This window comes from Temnothorax curvispinosus, unplaced genomic scaffold (genome assembly GCF_003070985.1).
Source record: "Temnothorax curvispinosus isolate PA1 unplaced genomic scaffold, ASM307098v1 QBEX01010444.1, whole genome shotgun sequence".
Lineage (NCBI taxonomy): Eukaryota > Metazoa > Arthropoda > Insecta > Hymenoptera > Formicidae > Temnothorax > Temnothorax curvispinosus.
Window position 1 is genome coordinate 21,974 of NW_020220224.1, and position 16,401 is coordinate 38,374.

Genomic DNA, 16,401 nt, shown 5'->3' on the forward strand with positions numbered 1-16,401 from the left:
GAGAGAGAGAGAGAGAGAGAGAGAGAGAGAGAGAGAGAGAGAGAGAGCTTTTAGAGTCCTTTCCTATATTTTTCTCGCCATTTACTAGATCAACAATATCGAAGTAAATTCTTGCAAATCAGTGTGAGATTATAATATATAACACACAATCGTAAGATGATCTTATTATGCTATTATGTGCACGTATTAATCTCAAAAGAATTAAAAATCACTGCAACAAATTTGCTCAATTTTAGTCAATCAATATGCTTGATGCATTTATATAGGACAAATGAAATGTTATCCCATGTCCTACCGTCCTACCTAATATGAAATAGGGCTCTAATATGAAAAATAGAAAGAGATGTACGAGAAAAAGAAATATTTTGGGAAAGATCACGCATTATCTCTTTTTTTTCTTTAACAAAAGAAAGAGAAGGAAAACGTAAGATATAGGGAGCTGTCAAAACTCAAAATTTTTTCTTTGTTTAACTAACTTAAGAGGATGCTGGAGTGTCTGCTAAATTCTATAATAGGAAAGTACCCTTATCTAAACGGAATTAAAAATGTCAATAATTAACGACATTTTTAATTTTGTTTCCTACATTATCGTACATACATTCAATTCAGTTCGATGACATGTATCGCGACGATAAACATGTATCGCATGTGTCGGATATTCACTGTCAGTACTAGAAATCTTTAGTTTACGTCATGTACACTATAAATTTTTAGTCTGACATTTATTTTACCAGAAAAAAAATATATTAGTATATAATATATGTATGTTATTAATACCTTCTCACCCATCCCTTCTTCCGGGAAAGTCTTCGGACAGATAAACTCCGATACTTTTTCTTACTGTGTACTCCCATTTAAAAAATGATATATATATATATATATAGGTGTAGGAAAATACATTTATTGCACAAAGAATAGCACGTTATTTTGGATGTTTTCTAGCAACGGAACATAATCATACCACAAGTGACACAGTACTAACAGTGTCGATTGCTGTCAGCTTGTAGCAGTTGTGGCTGGTTGTGGTTATGTGGTTAGGTAAGTTAGGTTAGATTAGGTTGTGGCTGGAAAGCTACTTAGCTTTTCTACTTTACCGCTAGAGTGCAGGATAGTATGCGAAAACGAAAAAAACGCTTGCTGCGCGGTGAGAAGCGATGCTGGGCTGGGCTGCATTCCGATATCCACTGTCAGTACTGCAAATCTATATTTTATGTCACGTATACTATAGATTTTCAGTACTGAAAGTTGCTGACGGTGAATATCGGAATGCAGCCCTGGTAGCTAATAAACATTTAGTTCTTACGGAAGAAAAGGCACGTTGATTGGCTACTGCGTCGCTTCTTGCTGCACGGTAATGTCGCTGATCCACAGTCGCGGAAACGCCGTGCGGCAGAGTGCGTTGACCAATCAGAAGGCTGCCGCAAGTCGCCTGCGACAAAATCAAAATTTGTGATTGGTCAACGCATTTTTCCGCATATTGTTTCCGCGTCTATGGAGTCTTAGCATTAACCTCCGGCAAAATCAAAATTTGTTGATTGGTCAACGCACTCTGCCGCACGGCGCGGCGTTGCCGCGTCTATGGAGTCTTAGCATTATGCTAGGGTCTACAAGGTCTACAATGCGAGTCGTAAAGTCGTGAGTCGTAAGAATTGACCATCAATCACAGTCGATTATTCTCCTCAAATTCGCGATTGTGATTGGTCAATTACGGCCGTACGTTCCCGAATCGAGTAACACGATTGGTCGAAATCCTACTGTTACTGTTACGAAAAAGTGTGTGTCCGGGGCCTAAGTCCCTTGCACAATGTTAGGCAACAGGCAATAGGAACAGAAAATAACAAAAAAAAAATCGTTAATTACAACCTAAAAAATTCGAATGCTATGATTGGTTGGCAACAGGCAATAGGCATAGAATTCTTATTTCTATTTCCTGTTCCTATTGCCTGGCATTGTGCAAAGGGCTTTAGGGTTTAAACGGGGAAATATTAAATAGTGGAAAAATTGTATCTATAGTTTGTTCATGTAAAGCCGGATTAGGTGAAAAATGCAAACATATTATGTCCGTATCAGACTACGGATTGGGGTTGCCGTGAAATTTGATTAATCAGAGCAAAGTTTACTAAACTTGAGATCAGTTTTCTCTATTCTGATTTATTAAATTTCAATCCAATCTCAATCCCAATCCGTAGTCTGATACGGGCTTTATAGTCACTCCGTTATACTGCTACCAGTAAATTCCTAACCTTCATTTCCAGATCTTAGATCAGAGAAGAAAATCATTTTAATTGATATAAATATTTGTTGTTAGAAAAGACAACGCGCGCTCGAGGTTTTCTCGTATACTGGCCGACAAGCAATGCAAATGGAAACAAGTACAGCAAAAGACTCTGGAAAATTATAAACCAGCTCCTCTTTGCTTGCTTTTCTCAGCTCAGAGAAAAGAGAAATACTTCAATAATAACAGCAAAAAATATGCTGAAAATGGTGAAGTCCAAAAAAAAAATTCTGAAGCTGGAAATTTTCCAGAAAACCAACACCACCTTATTTGTTTCTGGAGTCGTTCTTCATCAGCTTCTGCTACACTTGGAGTTTTTCTTGTAGCACTGCTTGGCAACGTGCACGATGGAACAGCAGTTGTCTTCAAGCGTCTCGTTTTTGAAACAACATCTATCGTCAACGTATTTACAATTAATTATTATTGAAAATGTATCATTTATACACATTCACGATGCACAAGTTAAACAAAATCTCAAGTGGCTAATTTTTCCTGTCAAAAATTAACTCTCTTACCTGGCAGTATATAATCCTCTTTCTGGAAATGCCGTGAACACACTCTCATATAAGAGGTCATTTTCTTCGTTTTTAATGCATTGCTCCAGGCTTCGAAACGATCACATTTCTCTAAATTACCAAAATGATTTTTGACATGTATGAACAACTTATTAAGCTTGGGAAAGTGATGAAATCGAACATTTAAATTTCTTTGAGCATTACTTCCACAACTGTGTACAATACATACTTCCTATAATAGACTGATGACTCTCCGTAGGGTGAACCAGTTCAGGTACTTTGTCGACTTTGTTATAGATGGAAGATGTATTGTCATCAAATATTGTTGGTACAGCGGAACTGTGTAGACGAGGACGCTGAAATGGAACCTGACAGAAAAAAGAAATATGCCACAAAGGAAATATAAAAAAAACATATGTATATGTACATGAAATAAAAATGGAAATGAAGGACAACACGTGCAAATAAGCTAGTTTTCGTATATTAAAGAAAACTTGGTGATAAAACTTACGTTTGCAATAACCTTTCCATTTGCATCATGTTTGATGTAGCTCCTGATAATATAATGTGCTTCAAAATGCTTCTCGCAAATAGTGTGCGTTTTTTTAAAAGCCACTACACCAGGAATAGCGGCTTTCCATTTTTTTCGCATCTCTATATCTCTCGGCACTTTAAACATAGACACGTTCTTTTTCTTGGTTTTGTACGATTTACATTTCGGTACTGCGCACGTTACAACCATTTTGCACTACTTTAGGAACCTCAATAACCGTTGGATAAACGACGTAGGCACACAAATTAGAAATTTCAAAATTATCAGCTCAGCGGCTGTTACTAAACATATAATGGCGGCTGTAGTCACCTTACTAAATAGTAGCGACACGTGGTGGCGATATCATAAATTATAAAACCTGCTTCAATGGGCGCGTTCAGCAGACTGCAGCAGACCAAGCCGCTGCCCGCTGAGTAGCAGTCGAACGTGCGTGGCTCTTACTTCTTTTAAGAGTTCCTATACTCTATTATGTTAGGCCCGGTGTCCACGATGCAAGAACTGTGTCCAAGTTTCGGTTTAAGCCAATCAACTTGCAGCTCTTACAGAAAAGTAGCCGTTTCATTGGTTTTAAGGGGATCCTAAAGTGAAGGCTGAACTTCCTCGACGTCGGTAATGTCAACATTTCTAATTCTGTTTTCTTGTCATATATCTATATCTGTCCTTGTCTAACGAGAGGCATCTGTCTTTGTTCGATTACTGCGCCATCTTTTGCCACACGCAATATTGCTTATCCTGTCAACCTGAATGTGCTTTTGCACATATAAAAGTTATATAAAGTAATATTTTTTTCTAGGTTTTCAATCTTAGATCTAATTGCACGATATTGTTCTTAAATGTTGTCCCTAGGTCATGCCGGTCTAATTTTGTGGATATTTATCGTGGAATTTTTGTACAAAGCAAATATTGTCGTTACGTATACCAAAAATTAACAAAAATATTAATTTTTTTTTGTTTTCGATATAAATTTGACCACCATGACCTAGATTTTGATGCGTACTTTAATTCTAGACAAGAATTTTGCATTTCTATAAAGTCAATTAAAAGATTAGTGCTAAGAAAAAAAGCCGGTATTACAGACGGCTTTAGGATCCCCTTAAGATTGAACTTAAGACAATCTTAAATAACTATGAATACCGGCCTGTGATTGGTTAATAACATCTTAAGATTGTACCTAAAATTCGGCCAGAGTTGCCAGACCTGTGTATACTGTATACGTATACGACCGTGCTGATAACTCTCGGAAACAGTTGACGTCGAATCGACATTGAACGCCGCGGCGCCGATAAGACAAACGTGTTAATCATTCCCCTCGTAATCACGTTCCTGTCGGTGAGTCACGCTTCCTCTGGCGGCGGCTCTGGCTTCCGTGTAAAAAATAATCAACCGGCCCGTCTATACCCGTTTGGTTTAATCTATGGACAACTCGTGGGCGGAAAGGTTTTTACGGCGGAGGCGATGAGAGGAAGGGGGTGACCAAGTGTGACAGGACTGACAGGAGGCGTGACTCGAGATACGAGTTATCAACGCACGGCTGATCGCAGCGGGGAGTCGGGGACATTTGTCAGGGGAGCGCAAACGAACCACGAACCTTCAAACGGTACGGTAGCCTTTCGTGGACTGCGTGGAGTAAGGCCCTCCCCCCCGTGATCGTCCCTGCGACCTGCGAGCCTGCGACGGCTGCGACTCGTCTCCCGTGAAGATCGTCGTCGGCAAGCGCGATGGAGACGTACGAGAGCGTTCTCCTGGTCAAGTCCGAGGTGTTTGTCTTCAAAATTCCGCCAAGGTCGACCAACAGGGGTTATCGGTAAGCGCGCGTGAGACGCCTCGCGCCTGTCCAACGCGACGTTTCGCGATTCGCGACGCTGTTCAATATGTTATGAACGACGGATCCGTAGTTTCTCGTTGAGACGACCGTACGAGTCGTTCGAGTAAAGTAAAGCTAGAGTAAGGCGGGTGGACGGTACGTTTGTTCTGTTTTCTCGAATCTGTGTGACTCTGTCTCTCCTCCCCGATCTGATCTGTCACAGAGCAGCCGATTGGAACCTGCAGGAACCCTCCTGGACCGGTCGCATGCGATTGGTGTCACAGGGCGACAGCATCACGCTAAAGCTAGAGGACAAGATCACGGGCGAACTGTTCGCCAAGTGTCCCATCGAAACTTATCCTGGGATAGCGGTAGAACCGGTCACCGACTCATCCCGATATTTCGTCCTGAGGATCCAAGACGATAATGGACGGTCAGCGTTCATAGGTGTCGGTTTCTTGGACAGGTCTGACAGTTTTGATCTGAATGTCGCTCTTCAGGATCACTTCAAGTGGTTGAAGAATCGGGAGCAGATCGAGAAGGAGAAGGAGAAGCCGAAACAGGAGTTGGATCTCAGATTTAAGGAGGGCGAAACTATCAAGATTAACATGAAGATTACCGTAAGAACCTTTTCGTCACGTGGTTGTTTCGCAACATGGTTGTATTGCCCGTTAAAATCTAAAGACGTAATATTTATTTAAATTGAGATTAAGAAAAATATCGTTCCAAGATCATTAAAAGAAGAAACATATTAATTTTACGTCTGTTCACGTATTACTATATCTCTCTCTCACGTTTGATTGATTTTATAGAAATATATCTTTGCTTTTGTTTTCTAATTAATATCCTTATTAATTTTATTTTAGAGCTGCATGTGTGTCTGATACGATTCGATATGTCAAGTCAGATTGTCCTGACAACAAGTATCTAGACAACGTGTCTTTTTATATGGTCCGCGATCTTTAAATAATTTTTCTACATATTTGTTACGTGTAGAAAAAGGATGGCAGCGAGGTTGCGTCCAAGTCCAGACAACGTAATCCGGCCGTAGGTCTGCCGCCTCCCCCAGGTGGTGTCAAGATTGCTCCACCACCAGCAAAAACTCCTACTTCCTCACCGGCGCACAAGCCACCACAAAGTCAAAATCAAGATGGTACGAGTTCAGAGTGGGGCGAATTTGCTAGTGCTTCTCAGTCAGCATCGGCCGCAGCACCGGCATCAGGACCGGCACCAGCACCCACAGTGGCCAATGCCAGTTGGGTGCAATTCTAACTTTTAGAATATATGTATATAATGTTATACATAGATATTTGCTTCAGTATATACACATAGTGATTTTGATATGGATGGTCAAGTTTTGGAAACATGTTGGAAACTACTCATTTTGAAAACTCCTGAAAATGGAGTTTTGCCGTAATGATGACTTTTAAATCAAAACGTTCATTGGATACTAAAATAATCATTGAAAATTTTTTGACGTTAATAAATAACAACTTAATTTTTCAATGTCTAAACGGACTGATAATTTTTATAAATATTGCTAACATACAATGCCAACATATAATACAATATTAGAAACGTATATCTATGTAAACTTTCAAAGCATTTTTGTACAACTTCATGACGAAGAGAGAGTGTTTATAAATTGAAAAGAAAGCGACTTCAGATCTATGCTAATACGATTCTTTTTCTTAGAATGGATAGAATATCTAAAATTTGGCCATTTATGCTGAAATCGTTCTTGTATATTAAAGTAAATGAAATAATTGATTATACACGCATATGACATGATAAACGTATTAAGCTAGAGATTTTAAGGTGACTATTGCAAGTCTTTATGAATAATGGAAAGAGAGTCTGATGTATATTTTCCAATACTATATAGCGTGTGGTGAAAAATATAGTAACATTCGTGAGAGGGGTGATATTTTTCCAGTCAAAAAAGACGTTTTAAAGCAGTATTAAATCCTAAGGAAACCTAAAGCCTTCTAAGGAAGCCTTTCGTTATATTTGTTTTGTAATAAAACTATTTTTTAATGAATTTATTGTTTTTATTTCGGAACTTTTCAAGGAAAGAATTTTGCAAGGTCTTAAAAAAACTTTCGTTCCAAACTTATGTAAAAAAAAATGTTAAAAATAAATATACCGATTATCATATCGATTAAAAGAGATGCAGTGTAATGTAATAATTCACGTCTTATGTTTTAAATTTTTAAGGATCCAACAGTCTACAGAAAACTCTAAGCTAGCTACGAAAAGCAATATGAAAAAATTTTACTTTGTAACGTGATATTTATTTTTTGTTTTTCAATAGATTGCCCTCTTCTCGATTGTTGCATGATTCCCCAGCACTCTATATAATAGTATTGTACTTATAAATACCATTCAAAACTCATCTCAATCGCTTTTGGACATTCAGTGTATTTGGAGAGATAGCACAACATAATTTTTTGTATGTATAAATGTCGATATATATCAGATGCATTTAGTGCCTTGTACAGACTAGTCCAATAAATTAGAACCAAATTCGAGGCAGATTACAATAGTTGTTTACATGTTTAGTATTTATACAGAGGCACACAGTACGACATTCGAGATTCATCCATTTTCTTTTCAACTTTTTCAAATATGAAACACTGAATGACTTTCACCTGGTTTACAAAACAACATATTTCTTTTTAAGATTCAAAATGAAATCTTTTCATTGTAGTTAAATTATTTATCGTTTATATAATTTGATTCATAAACATTGTATATTAGGTAATGTCATCCAATATACACCTTATTTATTCATTATTATATTAATTAATACTGTTGAGAAGCGATATTAAATCCTAAGGAAACTAAAAGGATTTCTAAGGAAGTCTCGTTATTTTTTTTAAATAATAAAACTATTTTTTTATGAATTAATTGTATTTATTTCGAAAATTTGCGAGGTATTAAGGTATCACTAATTTGCGATAATCGAGCAATTAGATATAAAGAGAGAATAATTTTCTTTTAATTAAAATCGACATTTTAATATATTTTATTATAAATTAAAAATTATAATAAAATATTAAATTATAAAATTATAAATTTTATAACAAAAATTTAATAATATTTAGTTAATTTTTCCAATATCAACTTGGTAGTTGTTTTTCCAGTATTTTCTATTGCACAGGCATTTTTTAATTCATTATTCAGGAAAGTGTATAACACATAACATATCCAAGATATAATAACAATATAATGTTTGGCCTCGACCGTTAGCTTGCAACATTTGTAAATATTACGAGGCCTATTGTAAAAGAAGGCCTACGTCCCTCGTACACTGAGTGTCCACAAAGTTAGTCATTCAATTTTAATACATTTGAGCCGAGCTAGGTTTTTCATTGAAGAAATAGCAGCAAAATCGTATCTTTATTTAAATTCATTATTCTCTTCTCTACTTTTTTTCGTTTTTCATCTCGCATGTGCTAATTGATTTATTCTTGCCGAGAATATAGTCTTAAATCAAGCAAAAAAATTCTACAATGTTATAAATCAAGTATTTTTATATTTTTATGGCGTTTTCAAGCCATGTTTTTAATCCCGATTGGGAAAACCAAATGATTCAGAAACTAAGTCTCGAAATTTTCAAATCCTATATTAGATTCTATACGTGGATAACAAAAATTATCTGCATAATAAGCAGCAAAAATAGACATGAATTTTTTTATGTTCGATTTAAACTTCTCTTTCAAATCTCTAAGAGAAGTATTCACAAACAATTATTTTACATCTACATATCTCATGAGTATTATGTACAAGTTATTAGAAGAGGATGTTATACTAGAAATGTTTAAACACACGTCTGAGGAGTATATGTAAAAATTTCGACGTAATGAGAAACAATATTGTGTCTCCGGTGAAAAGTAGAATCCTACTACATCTATGACTCGTTAATTAGATAAATTGTACAATGTTATTTACATTATCCCGTGCTAAATTTTAATGTAAAATGTAGAATAACCTTGTTGAAACATATTGTTAGTGTGAATCTTGTTGAATGAGTGTTTAGATGCACGTTCATATATTACATATATTATTTCTTTTTATTTATAGGAAACTGTCTCAAAAAGGTGCAAAGTGATAGCGGAGAATGTCATAAGTTATACAGATGTTAGCAGCGAATCAGAGTTATTTTAATGTTTAACGTTGAACGTTAAAGAAGAACGAAAACTTTTATATCATATATATATAAGAATTACCTCCTTCGAATAATAATAGTTATATGTGTGTGTATGTAATAAATGTTATTTTTAAGAACTAGAACGATCGACAAGATTTGTTGATGTTAATGCAACGTTTGTTGCAGAAATAAGTATTAAGATATCTCAAATTATTCGAAGATACTTCATTTATATTTCACAAATAATTTTTTTTAGATTTCCTTAAAAATTATCAACAATTTAAACAAACATTTGCAGTTTTAACGCATCAGAAATAGAAACAATGCATACTTACGAATATCCAAATGATTTTTCGTCGACAGAATTATTTTTTCCAATAAAACAAAAATTTTCAGAATAAACGGTAGAAGAGAAAGTCTATCATTTATTGTAAAAATTTTTGTGTGTATAGCTTTACATCTTTCTGCTTCCAAAATCGTACGTCGAATTGGTTATTATTAAGGTATTATAAAGAACTTAAAAAATAGTATTCTGCTGCTATTTCACATCTTTCTTGGGACATCCTGTATGTTAAAGCTAATCTTCAGCTCTAATGAGGTACTAATATCACTTACAAGCACATAATCGTATTATAAAGTGATATATGCAGAAAGCAAATTAAAAGTGTATCACTTGTATCTATTCTAGTTTCGTGTATATGGCACGTGTAAGAAATTGTTACAATGTACTGTATTATATGTGTGATAGCAACTAAAAGAGAATTGTAATCCTGGTATATATATATATATATAAAACATTCCATATTTTTTATTTTCTGTAAACACGTTGATAAGATAAAAATAAATATTGGATGGAAGTTGAGAATCTAATCTCGAAATTATGTTTGATAACGGCTAGGATCCGGTCTGAATAAAGTGGCGATGAAAATTTCTCGTATATTTCCTCATATATTTTTCTCCGGAGATATATAATAAACAGTTGGTGCATCCCAAGAATTATTGCGAGTTATCATGTTACAAATAACTTTGCAGGGAGATAAGTCGTTATGGCATGAGAAGTTATTCTATCACACGTACGAACGACTGGTTCGTCAATAATGAGTCATCGTCAACATCATCATCATCATCAACAGCGTTTATTGCGTGCAACGTTAAGCCGTAAGCTGCGCATGGCCATAGCACGACTGAAATGTCGTTGTACTGGACGCTGAAGCTGTCCATTGACTAGAGTTGACTCCTCGTCACATTCTACGCTGGTCAATACAACAAAGAGTACACCGAGCACCTACGAGAACGGGCGCGTACATCAGTAACAATTTCCGATCCGTTGGATGTTTCCGGAAGGAAACAAAAAAGACTTGTGTGTTTTCGTAAAACCGTTTAGATATAAACTTGATTTAAAAAAGATTAAAGAAAATACTAGAAACTTTATATTTAATTGTATCCCATAAAACGTGCGACCGTTTATATGTGTGTTCTATTAGAAATTAAATTACATACCAAACCGACGATTATCAGCAACGTGTACACGTGTATACTTGCAAGCGGTAGTGACTCGACCTCTTTCAATGCATCGGCAGCATCGGAAAGATCTGGTTTTAATTCCAGTGCGTGACGCAGGTGTACAGCTGCCTCTTGAAAGTGTCCATATGCCTATAATGAGAAGGTGCACTTTAATTAAATTTTCATTCACTACATCTTTTTCAACACGTTACTGTTCAATGAAATTGCGCAAAAAAAAGGGAAAAAGCTATCAACGTGCGTTAAAATTTCACATAATGGATGAATGTAACAGAGAAACGGTAAATGATGGAATAATAATTTGACAGAGTTTAGTTTCTAAGAATTATCATATAAATTCAATATCAAACAATTATTATTAATTATTTGATAAATCATATCAATTTAATTTTTAATTTTGATAATTTCAATTTTATCTTTCGTGCAAATAAATGAATTTATAAAATATTTTGCAGATGTTTATTAAGAATCTCACAAATATATATTTTACACAGCTATAATGCTATGAACGTATTGTGTATTGTGTTCGTATACCTTGAATATTTGTCCAAGCGTAAGATATTGCTCCCATGCATTGCGATCTGGAGGTTGCAACTCTAAGGATCGTCTGGCCAAGTATGTCGCGTCGTCCAAGTAATGTTGTACCAGCAATACTCTAGCCAAATTCAAGAGCACTTCCGCGTTGTGCGGTGACACAGCGAGCGCTCTGCGAAAACACTCGATTGACCTTTGCGCATCACCTTTTATACGCCAGAAATTTCCTATCTGGTTATACAGCTGGACAGATTTTGGTTTCTAGAAATGGAAATTTATTTGAAGAGAAATATCAAAAGAGTGTAATGCTACATAAAACTTGAATTGCATTTGAGAGATATATAAAAAGATAGTAAATCTGCAAGATATAAATATTATGATTGCACGAATCTGTTGTCTTTTTGCAAAAAGGTGCTTAAAGACTTGGAGAGAACTAGACTCTGGCAATTTTGTGAGATATTTTTTCCCAGCTCTGCTAGGCTTTGAAATATAGGTACCTCTCGCTTTGCTTTCTTCAAGCGTCTCTCTAGCAGGTCAATGTCGACGTCGACGGTTTTGCCGCCGTTCTTCTTGAACATGAGCGCCACATTGGGCTCCGGGACCAACGGATGCTTGTTTCTGTTCGCCACGCCGATCAGATTGTCGTAGTAGGTAAAGTTCACCGGCTTGCCACAGTCCAATATTATGTTGTCGCCGTGCTGGCCGGAAGCGCACGTCACTTGCTCGCTCGACACTTGTGAGTCAAGTGGGAAGGACTCGCTGATATTTTGCGTGTCCTTCAACACGTACGACGAGAGTCGTCTGCCAAGGGGACCAAAGTTAGGGCTGTTTTAATACTGAATGAACAGCAAGCCACACACAAAACGCTAACTACAGAAAGAAAAAGAAAATTATGTCACATAAATGGCATATCACTCGTGTACACTGTAGAAACATAAAAAGGAAAAGAAATCTACGCATGCAGGTGGACTATACGGACTATACGGACTATACTATATAATGGTACAAAAGTTGCAGGAAGGACGGCGCGTGACATCGCACGGCGCGCTACATGGAAGGGAAGGAAAAACCGAACGAAGGAGAGGAACTGAGGGCACAAGCTGTCACTTTATAACCTAATAGCGTAGGCGAGATAGGTGCACGGTGCACGCCGCACGGCCGGTTCCTCACCTCTCCTGGCTGGCGAAGCCCTTGCACTCCTGACAGTATATCTGCACCTTCTCGTGCTTCTCGGACGTCGCGGTCCTGCTCCAGGCCTGGCCATTGCCGGCGACCACGCTGCCCGCGAGGATGTCGAAGATCGGATCGTCCTCGATCGCGCTCACAAAGTCGGTCGTCTTCACGACCTTGTCGGCGGCGTTCAGGCGCCAGGACGTCCGCGAGTTCGTCAGTCTTATTTGCAGGATCAGCAGGCAGAGCGCGTATCTCCCCTCGGTCCACGTCAGTCGCATCCTTCCCGCGAGCCGCGTCAGCCAGGAGCCTTCCAGTCCGCGCTGGTCCGCGGTCCGCGCGCCGTTCGAATTGTTTACAATCTCGCGATCGGGAGCGAGAGAGAAGGAGAGGAGTCAGGAAGCGCGATCAGCGCCGACGCAGGCGGAGGAGAGGGAAGGACATGGCGAAGCGGTGGAGGAGCGAGAAGATTAGACATGAGCTGCGCGCTCTCATATTATCCTAGATGCTAGATGCGACTGCGAGGGATTAGGGGGAGGGGACGACCGCGCGGAATCAAGACTCAGGGTAATGTGACATTTATACTATATATAATTATGCGACGTCATAAAATTTGGCTTGAATTACTCGCACGCGATGATTTAAGACATATCATACTGCACATGCAAGTGTTCAGATTGAACGTAGGTATACACATGATCGAATATAAGAGTAGGAAGTGAGCGGGAGATTTTAAAGCAAAATTCCAAGAGATTTTAAAGAAAAAGTCCAAATATAGTCATAAATTTTAGCAATAAAACCTTACCACGTAAAAATAAGTATAAACAGTTGTACAGCACGTATTCAATATCCACAATAAAATTTAATGAAATAATAATTTTAATTTATTTGTCAACTGAATAAAATATTGCATGCATATACGTGATTTTTCGTGTTCATGTCTTTCGTGACATGAAAGATCATTTTTCGTTGTCTTATTAATATGAAATCGTCGCAGTTGCATCCTACATTTTCTTTCTCTCTAATAATTAGCGATAATTATTCGTCATGTTCTCGGATGCCTCACATTAGGATTATTAGATATTTCAACAATCCTCCCTTTTTCTTGATCTGTATAATATATTCGTGCCTCTAGTTTACATTATTTAATAAAACGCTTGATCGTTCCCAAGAGTTTCGAGGACACTTTAGAAATATATATATAATATTTACAAAAAGTAGATAAATTTTAAATACTGCGCTTCATACTGCGGAAACAAAATGACTGATGCGTTTGGTCATATCACACGTCAAATGTAATGTTATTAAGCGTTTGGATTCTTCGACATCAATTCCAAGTCAGAATCCATCATATCTTTTACAAGTTCCTGCAAAATGTGTCACGTAATAGCGAATTATATATGATAATTAAAAACACAGAGTGTTGGCGCTTGAGAATTACTTTTTTTAGATGGATATAAAAAATTACCTTAAACGTAACAGTCGGTTTCCATCCGAATTTGTTTCTTGCTTTTGACGAATCGCCCAAAAGTACATCCTGTAAAAAAAAAAATTGGAAAGAAACAATCAAACGTAAATAAAATGTAAACGTAGAGCATTAAATAAATCTCTTTTAATTTTCTAGTTTGTATGTACCGGATATAATAATGAGACTCACCACTTCAGTTGGACGAAAGTATTTCGGATTCACGCGAACTAATATTTGACCAGTTTGTGCGTCTTGCCCCGTCTCATTCATGCCCCCGCCTTGCCATTTAATTGTACGACCTACATATTGGAATGCCATTTCTACAAATTCTCTCACGCTGTGTGTTTCCCCCGTTGCTATGACGTAATCGTCCGGCTGCGTTTGTTGGAGCATCAACCACATTGCCTGCACATTATACGTGGCGCAAATTATATATTATAAGAAATTTCGAGTGTCTAATTAATTTATTTAAGCGTCGCGAACTTGATCTCAAAGTCATCAAGCGTTACCTACTTGTACGTAATCTTTCGCATGGCCCCAATCTCGCTTCGCATCCAAGTTTCCCAATTCGAGCACGTCCTGTAGGCCCAAGTGTATTTTCGCTATGGATCTCGTCACCTTTCTCGTGACAAACGTCTCTCCTCTTCGCGGGCTTTCGTGATTGAATAATATGCCGTTGCACGCAAACATGTTATACGCTTCTCTATAATTTACGACAATCCAGAAGCTGTATAACTTGGCACAAGCTAAAAAATTGGAAAAAGATGTAGAAAAAACTATTTAACATGAATATGAAAAAGTATAATAGAAAGATAATCTAATACAAAGATATGTCTTTCTCTCGCACGTACCATACGGGGAGCGTGGATAAAATGGTGTTTTTTCATTTTGCGGAACTTGCATCACTTTGCCGTAAAGCTCGGACGTCGATGCGTGATAAAATTTTACAGATTTTTCTAAACCGCACGTACGTATCGCGTCCAGTAATCTTACCGTTCCAACCGCGTCCACTTCCGCGGTATATTCGCTCACCTCAAAGCTTACCTTGCAACATACAACATACAAAAAAAAATCACATGTACGTACACAGAGCTCTCAATCTATTTAATATATATATATTTTATACATATATTTAATACATACCATGACATGACTTTGCGCCGCGAGATTATAAATTTCCGTCGGCTGTATCGCGCTAATGACTTTGATCAAGCTACTCGAGTCTGTCATGTCGCCGTAGTGCAGCTTCATTTTACCCTGCCGATGGCACTTGGGATCCTCGTAAAGATGCTGAATACGCGCGGTGTTGAACGAACTGGCCCGCCTGATGATGCCATGCACATCGTATCCTTTCTCCAGTAAGAATTCCGCCAGGTAAGAGCCATCCTACAATAGCGACAAAAGACTGTGAGGACAGTCACTCACAAAGGTAGTTTTTTAGTGAATACACATATGGCAAATAGATCAACTACTACTGTTTGTGGACAGCGTCAAGATCTGAAAATTAAATTCATAAAAAGAAAGCACTCTCACCTGCCCAGTGATACCAGTTATTAGAGCGACACGTCTACTATCGCCAGTTGCCATGTCGCTTGTATAGGTCGAGGATCGAGTTTACCTCTCAAATTTATTGAGTTACTATCTAATGCGACGCCAGAGCCATTAATACTGATAACGTTTATCAACAGAAATATCTCAGTGTTACTTTCTTCCTTATATAGATATTTGTCACGTCTTTTTCTATTTCCGTTGTTCCTATTTCCTTCTTTTAACTCTGTGTCTCTTTAATTGTTGCTCTTTTTTTTTTTAATTATATCCTCTTAAATATAAATATCCCTCGCGTTGAACGCCAAGTCTCCTTATCGCTTTTTACTGTGTGATTGTGAGAGTTGTGTGAGACAAGAGGAGGGGAACGTCAAAAATTAATATAGCATTGGAGAGATATTTTTCCGCGTCCTCCTTCCATCATCGTTCAAACACACATTTCCAAGTTTCCTGTCTAAATCAGATACAACGATCAGAATACCACCGAATATTTAGAATTTTTTCGTATTTCCCGTACGGTTTCCAGGTCGTGAAAACCGCCATGACGTTCTCCGTCAAGGAGTAACCCAGTAACCTCTCTGCGATCCGCGCGATGATTGGATGATTGGAAAATTGTCTGAACTACATATAGCCGCGAATTTTCTCGATGGGTACGTACGTTTTCTTACCGCCTGCGCGCCTTACCGGTTACCGGCTTACCGCGGTGGTTCCGCGCTTCGATTAAATTCCGATTTCCGCGTAACTTGTTGTCGGCGCTGTCGGCGATTAATACAACAACGGATTCAAACTGTGCAGAGTGTGCAGTGGAATCATTCACCGCAAAAATTTTAATTTATTCATCCGATAAGTCCGAGTCCGAGAGT

The 16,401-nt window shown here is 37.6% G+C and overlaps 4 protein-coding genes across 5 annotated transcripts in view; 1 reads left to right on the forward strand and 3 right to left on the reverse strand.

Annotated features, from left to right (window-relative positions):
- The window catches only part of LOC112460307, a 5,748-nt gene extending 2,030 nt beyond the window's left edge, over nucleotides 1-3,718 (reverse strand). The window contains exons 1-4 of one of the 2 annotated variants that reach the window (XM_025024937.1): nucleotides 3,302-3,718; nucleotides 3,020-3,146; nucleotides 2,791-2,901; nucleotides 2,541-2,667 (exon numbers count right to left, since the gene is read on the reverse strand). In XM_025024937.1, the coding sequence (XP_024880705.1) occupies nucleotides 2,541-2,667; nucleotides 2,791-2,901; nucleotides 3,020-3,146; nucleotides 3,302-3,532 (596 nt within the window). In that variant the 5' untranslated portion in view covers nucleotides 3,533-3,718. Of the gene's footprint in view, nucleotides 1-2,540; nucleotides 2,668-2,790; nucleotides 2,902-3,019; nucleotides 3,159-3,301 lie in introns of both variants that reach the window. The other variant, XM_025024936.1, reaches the window with a different exon arrangement.
- An 864-nt stretch (nucleotides 3,719-4,582) lies between these two features.
- On the forward strand, nucleotides 4,583-7,188 carry LOC112460250 (NECAP-like protein CG9132). Its single transcript, XM_025024852.1, has 3 exons — nucleotides 4,583-5,147; nucleotides 5,371-5,767; nucleotides 6,144-7,188. The coding sequence occupies exons 1-3, from the start codon at nucleotides 5,062-5,064 to the stop codon at nucleotides 6,417-6,419; spliced, it is 759 nt and encodes a 252-aa protein (XP_024880620.1). The 5' UTR covers nucleotides 4,583-5,061; the 3' UTR covers nucleotides 6,420-7,188.
- A 3,034-nt stretch (nucleotides 7,189-10,222) lies between these two features.
- LOC112460248 lies at nucleotides 10,223-13,014 on the reverse strand. Its single transcript, XM_025024849.1, has 5 exons — nucleotides 12,526-13,014; nucleotides 11,853-12,156; nucleotides 11,356-11,616; nucleotides 10,801-10,953; nucleotides 10,223-10,585 (listed from the first exon to the last, which is right to left on the reverse strand). The coding sequence occupies exons 1-5, from the start codon at nucleotides 12,804-12,806 to the stop codon at nucleotides 10,427-10,429; spliced, it is 1,158 nt and encodes a 385-aa protein (XP_024880617.1). The 5' UTR covers nucleotides 12,807-13,014; the 3' UTR covers nucleotides 10,223-10,426.
- Nucleotides 13,015-13,431: 417 nt separating this feature from the next.
- On the reverse strand, nucleotides 13,432-16,110 carry LOC112460249 (GDP-mannose 4,6 dehydratase). The gene is made up of 7 exons (XM_025024850.1): nucleotides 15,527-16,110; nucleotides 15,137-15,379; nucleotides 14,845-15,037; nucleotides 14,507-14,739; nucleotides 14,183-14,398; nucleotides 13,994-14,062; nucleotides 13,432-13,892 (listed from the first exon to the last, which is right to left on the reverse strand). Exons 1-7 carry the CDS (start codon nucleotides 15,578-15,580, stop codon nucleotides 13,830-13,832), a joined length of 1,071 nt encoding a protein of 356 aa, XP_024880618.1. The 5' UTR covers nucleotides 15,581-16,110; the 3' UTR covers nucleotides 13,432-13,829.
- Between the last annotated feature and the right edge of the window lie 291 nt (nucleotides 16,111-16,401).